Below are 6,000 nucleotides of genomic sequence, written 5' to 3'. Positions count from 1 at the left end.
GGGAGATGGTGGCCTCTTCCCAGGCCTGAAAGCAGTGTAGCTTTCTCTCTGGGGGTACAGGGAGCCATGAAAGAGAATGTTATTTAATTTATAATAATTATTCCCATTCTATACGGTCTGTGGTCTTCAAAAGCTAAGGAGCCCTGGCTGTGGGGGGAGCTTTGGACCTACAAAGAGACAGATCGCTGAGAATCAAAAGGCCTGGTCTGGCCTTAGTCCTGTTCAAACTCAGGGTCAACGTTACAGATGAGGAAACTGAGACCTAGCGAGTCAGAGGTACTGCGCAGGTCCCACGCGGGGCTCTCTGAGGCTGAAACAGAGCTGGCCTTGGCTTCCCTGCCCATGAAATGGGTCTGATTCGTCCCCTCCGAGACTGGGAAGCCCGCTCCAAACACCCAGCACCTGGGCCAGTCCCAGGAACGCATACACGACGTAGCCCGAGAGGCCGCGCGGGCGCCCACGCAAACCTGAGAATAAAACTGCAAAGCCCACCCCCGCCGTTTCTCTCGGCCTCTCTCCCACTCTCGCTCTCCGAGAGTCCCGCCTCTTTCTTCTCAGTCCGCAGAGAGAGGGCGTGGCCACTTCACGAATGGCCGGTGACACGGCCACTCACGCTCTCGCTCCCTCCGATTGGCCGTCACCGCTCCGCCTTATCTTTCCATCTCAGGGTCCTTTCCCGCTTGCGTCATGCATACTAAGCACTCCACCCACCTGCGCCTCCGCGTTAGAATATAGTCCCTGTCCGCTCACCGCACCGTCTGCTGACCGAGCCGCAGTGCGTCCCCACCCCAAGACTCCGGGCTCCGCAACGCCGCAGCCGCCTCCTGCGAGCGTGCGGGACGGCGAGCCGGGAGAGGCAGCCCGTTCGGGCGGTGGTGGCGGAGGGATTCGCGGCGTTTCGGCACGGGGCGGACCGTAGGCGGGCCCTGGAGTGGGCGTGGTCGGCGCGCGGGCGGGGGACGGAACATGTCTCCCGCCGCAGGAAGATGAGGCAGCGGCGGCGCCCGCAGACGTAGCGGGCCGGGCAGAGCCAACTGGACGCGGCGGCGGGCACCGCGTACTCCACTCACGCCGCCTCCGCTAGTGCCCTGACCGCGCACGGGCACGCGGGGAGGGGCTCAAGCCACGCGCCGCCCACGCGCGACCCTCGGGGCCGGCGGGCGCCCCTTTGTCCGGGGGGGCCGTACGTGCGCCGCTCCCCGTGAGCTGCTGGCCCGGCCGCGCCGAGCAGGTAACAGCGCCGGGACCCGGGCCCGCGCGGCCTCGGGATTCCCGCGTCTTTGTGCAAAGTTGCTTCGGGCCTCCCCGCGCTGCGGGGGCCGAAAAGTTGGGGCGGGAGCGGCGCTCGGGGGTGCGTCCCCCCCCCCTCCGGCCCCTGAGGGCCGGGTGCTGGGCGGCGGCCGGGAGTCATTGTTCTCCAACTTCGCGCGCCGGGGACGTTGGGGCGGACGACGTGGAGGGTCCGACGCACGCGAGGCCCGCGCGCACCCCCTCATCGGCCGGGCTGGCTACTTCGGGAAACTTTGCGGACCCCAGGGAGGGGACGCGGGGAGCGCCCGAAGGGCCGCCCAACTTTGTGGCCAGGGCCCCGGCCCAGATGCGAGGGCTTCAGGGTGCCCCCTCCCCTGGGAGGGGCACGGCGGGGCACTGGAGTTTGGAGGGGGAGCGCGGGAGGGAGGGAGAGTCCTTTTGTCTGAGCGGGGAAGGTGCGGCCTCGCGAACTGAGGCTCCCTCAGGTTGAGGGCCGGGGGGCTGGGGGGTGCGGAGGGAACATCTGCTCCGCGTTAATGCGGGAGAGGCGGCTGCGGCGGCTCCGGGTTGCGAACAGAGGGGCTGTGGCGCCCCAAGCTTCAAAGGGCTCCTGGGCCGCGCCGCCGGCACCGGCTGCCGGGGGTGGGCGGTTGGTTTCCCGGGCTTCCCCCTCGAAGGAAGACGTCGCGTGCCCCCTTTCTTTCGAAGAGGTTCCAAATACTTTCCGAGTCCCTAAAAGTTCTTGTGATACCCAAAAGTCTTAGCTCCCTGTAAAAGCCTGTTTCGGTCCCCTCTCCAGTCTGTCTTAAAATCGGTTTCAGCTATCCCACAAAAAATTGCGGTTTCATACTCAAAAAAGTCAGTTTCACACGGCCTCCCCAAAAGAAAAAAGTTAGCGGCGAAGGGGGTGCGCAGGGGCAGCTGTTTCACACCCTGTCTCTAGTTGACAGACAAAGCGGAGAGTTCACCATCACTGAAATTGGGTCTCCCTCGGCCTGGGAACCCCTTCTCCCCGCAGCTTCCACGGAGTCCCTGTGGCCACCCCGCCCCCACCTGGGGACCCGGGGAGGAAGCCATAGGGGTGTCGTTTGTCTACAGGACAACGAAGACTTGCTCTGCGCCCTTCTGGGGGGGGGGGATGGAGTCTGGCAGGTGGGTCCCCCACCCCCGTTCTAGAATGGAGCCCCTGGGACCATGCGGAGGACCCTGGTCTAGGAACTAGCTTTCCCCAGGGGTAGGAGGCAGGGGATGCTTTCAAAGTTGCTTAAAAATAATTCCCGGATACATCATGACAATAAAACAACCTAGTATTGTTTTTTGTTGGGGGAGGAGGAGGAGGGGAGCTTTGAGGTCCCAGGTCCCTTCAATCATGAAGAGGGCAGGGGGACTTGCCTTGAGGATTTCTTTTTGTTTGAACTTGGGGGTGACTGAGGCTTCAACGTGTTGACAGCTGCTTGGGGGGGGCCTGAGTCACCCCTCCCCCTTCCCTGTCGGGCAGGGTTAACTTGGGGGTGGCAGGAGAGGGGCCCAGTAAGTGGAGAAGGGACTATTCCCCTTCTGCTTCCAGTTTAAAATTTGTGGCTTGAGTCTCTAGTGGTCTTGAGTCCCTGGTGGTCGCTGAGGGAATTAGGAAATCTACATTTGCTTACTCCCCCTCTCCCTCATTGTTCAAACTCCAAGGGCTCTGGGCAGGGGTCTCTCCAGGGGCCAGAATCCTGGCATTCTGGCTGCCCTGCCCCACCCCCCACGGTCAGGAAGGGACTTAGTTTAGGAGGACCCAGACCCTCAGGGTGGTTAGAGGGGCTTTTTGAACAGCTCCCCCATTCCCCATCTGTCTACTTAAGCTACAGTCACTCAAATTTTTTCCCTTCCCTCCCTGTTTCTCCTTATGTGTCTGTCCCTGCTCTGCCCTGCTTTTACCACCACCATCCACTACCACACAGGGCTGTCTCTAGGACTGAGGCACCACCTTTGCCCCTGAGCCCACCATTGCAGCTGGAGAATGAACCAGCCGCAGAGGATGGCGCCCGTGGGCACGGACAAAGAGCTCAGTGACCTCCTGGACTTCAGCATGGTAAGCCAGGCTCTGCCCATCTCAGACACCCCTGGTACCCTCAGGATTCCTGGGAAAGAAGCACCGACTGAAACACCCTCAATAGCCAAGCCTCATACATCTTTGGATGGAGGGGTTCCTAATTGGGCCCGAGGAATTGGGGTGTCCTTCTGATGGGCAGGCTGATACCCCATGGCATTGTACATAATCAGGGCCCTTGTCAGCTTCCAAAGGCACCTGTCGCCCAGGCATTTGCTCAGGCACAGAGTGGGTCCAGTCTACCACTGTACAGGTGGGAAAACAGGCCCAGAGGGGGGGCTGTCCAGAGACTCCAATGTCTCCAAGGGGAGGCTTAGCTGTGGGTACACAGTGGCCTTGGCCTCCTGACCTGTAAAATGGGTGTGACCAAGGTTATTTGCTACATCATAGATTAAAAAAAATAAGTTGGGGGTATCCGTGGTCTAACTAGTTATTTAGCCACATGATGGCTAGTGCAGTCAGGTGACAGGAGGGGAGAACTCATAAAGAGTGTGGCAATCTGTGGGCAGTACTCAACCACCACTACTATTACTGCCGTTGTTACTGTTGGGGAGAGGCAGGCCCCATGGGGGAAGGTGAGGACCCTTATACTTTAGGTGGTTTGATCCACCCTTAACTGTCCATTTCCCTGCCAGGCAGGTGGAGGTTCAGAGAGGGTGCTGGCTTCCAGAGGTCACACAGCTCAGGCCCAGTGAGGTCAGAAGCCAGAGCAGAGCTCCCTTGGGTGCTGGGAGCTGGAGTACACCTTGGACCAGGAGCCTTGACTTACTCATCTGTGCAGTGGGCCACCTGTGGTGGGCCTTGGGGTGATCAGCATTTCCTCAGCAACCCAGTGTGGACAGTTCCCTAAGTCCTGCCCATCCCCCTACCCAGGCACCATTTTGGTTTGAAACAGGTTGGGGGAGGACGCTTTCGGTCTGAATTTAACCCTCCATTGGTACGAGGCCCAAGCCACTGAGGTCTGTCGAAAACAAGTCCCCAAACTGAAATATTAGCCATCCTGTGGAAAAACAGTCCTTGAGACAGTGGGCCACAGCTCAGGAAGGGCCAGGCTTGTATTTTTAAGCCCTGCTTTATTTTTGCCTCCCTGGCTGAGTAAGCAGGGGTACAGCTCACTTGTTTTTTTGTTAAACTGACAAGTCACAGACTACTGGGCCAGAACCGACCTGCTTGGGGATGGGGGAACACAGGTTTAGAGCTGGCCCTTTGCCTCCACCATCTGAGAGCCCTGAACCACTTGTCCACCTCCCCCTTCTGTTCAGAGGGTCTGAATGTCCCCCTCCCCAGCTGAAAACCAGCAATCCATTTCACAGATGAGGAAACAGCCTGAGAGGGTGAGGTCTCTCTTCTCTCAGAGAAACTCAGAGCTTGATTTTTCATTTTCCCTCCTTGTTACAGGAGAGTGGCCTGGCCAAGTCACTGAGCACAGAGGCAGCCTCCCATTTTAGCTCACATTCTTCCTTTTGTCCCTGCATAGCACCCCGTCTCACCTGCCCCAGAGAAACTGAGTTCATTTGTTTCTTTGGAACACCTTGTTTTTAGACTGAAACAAATGTAAAGGGAAGCAGCATAGGGTTCTCAAAAGTAGGAAAAGCAGCGGTCAAAATTAAATACAAAGAAACAAAGGAAACCAGAGTTAAATTGGCTCTGAGCTCCTTGGGTTAGAAAAGGAAGGTGTTGAAGGCATTTCGGCTCTGAGCCATGTTCCCTGCATGGGCCGGAGATGGTTCCTTTGCCTGATGAGGGGCTGGGAGGACAAGGGGGTCTGGTAGCACTTGCCCTGTGACCTGACTGAGTGCTCCTCTGAGCCAGGCATGTGTACTGAGGCTCCCGTGTGCCCAAGACACCCGTGTGCTTTGGGGTTTCATAACATCCCATGTGGTCAGAGCCCCAAGTCCATTTCCCAGAAGAGAATACCAAGGCTCTGGGGGTGTGGGGCCTATCTGGGCTGACGATGAGGCCTACAGCACCCAAAGGACACGGCCCATTGCCCTCTGGCGAGTGCCACGTCAGAGCCTCTAGTACTCTAGGGAACAAAACAAAGACAAGTCCCAGGGGCTTGGCTGCTAACCTTCAGGCATGGGAATCCTGTTGGTTCTGGTCTTAGCTCAAGCCAGCTCCTCCCCCAATGTAGGCCTCAGTTTCCCCAATAGGAGAGGGGCCCATCTTGGAGAATAGGGCTCTGGGGAGGCTCGCTCAGTTGAGGGAGCGCAGCCACACACACACATCCCCCTCAAGAGGGGTGCAGACCCCATGAGAACCCATTGCCATCTCTCCCATGAGCCTATGCTCTTAACTTCTGCCAGGACCAGTTGAGCATGTGGCCTTAGTTTCTCCTGTAGGATGGGGCATGGGAGGCAGGACTTCACTTCCTGGGCCCTTCCCAGGGTTCATGGTGCCCACTGGAGAATCATACCTAAAGGTGGGAGCTGCACGCCCACATTCTGCCTGGCCTGTGAAGGTTTAGGGAAGCCATCAGCCACTCCTCAACAAGCCACTGGCCTCAATTCCAGCTACTTTTAATCACTTGAGCCCCAAACAGAATTTGTAAAACCCAGATCTATGGGGCATGGCAGAGAGGTGTTTTGTTTTCTGTGGCAAAGAGTTTGTTGATGTTGGATTTTCCCGTTAATACTGCTAAACTGTTTAGCCTGTAG

General features: G+C 58.2%; 1 protein-coding gene across 8 annotated transcripts in view; it reads left to right on the top strand.

Annotated features, from left to right (window-relative positions):
• The first annotated feature begins 928 nt into the window (after positions 1-928).
• Positions 929-6,000, top strand: part of TCF3 (transcription factor 3) — a 39,397-nt gene continuing 34,325 nt past the window's right edge. For 7 of the 8 annotated variants that reach the window (XR_013998806.1, XM_081137403.1, XM_081137401.1 and 4 more), the window contains exons 1-2: positions 929-1,231; positions 3,195-3,325. Coding sequence is in view for 7 of the 8 variants with exons in the window: in XM_081137403.1 (XP_080993529.1) it covers positions 3,254-3,325 (72 nt within the window). In the remaining variant the exon portion in view is untranslated. The remainder of the gene's footprint in view (positions 1,232-3,194; positions 3,326-6,000) is intronic. The other variant, XM_081137406.1, reaches the window with a different exon arrangement.

Source organism: Miniopterus schreibersii (genome assembly GCF_964146895.1).
Source record: "Miniopterus schreibersii genome assembly, chromosome: 4".
In the NCBI taxonomy this organism is placed as follows: domain Eukaryota; kingdom Metazoa; phylum Chordata; class Mammalia; order Chiroptera; family Miniopteridae; genus Miniopterus; species Miniopterus schreibersii.
Note: the sequence above shows the minus strand (reverse complement) of the source record. Positions and strands in the feature narration are given on the sequence as shown.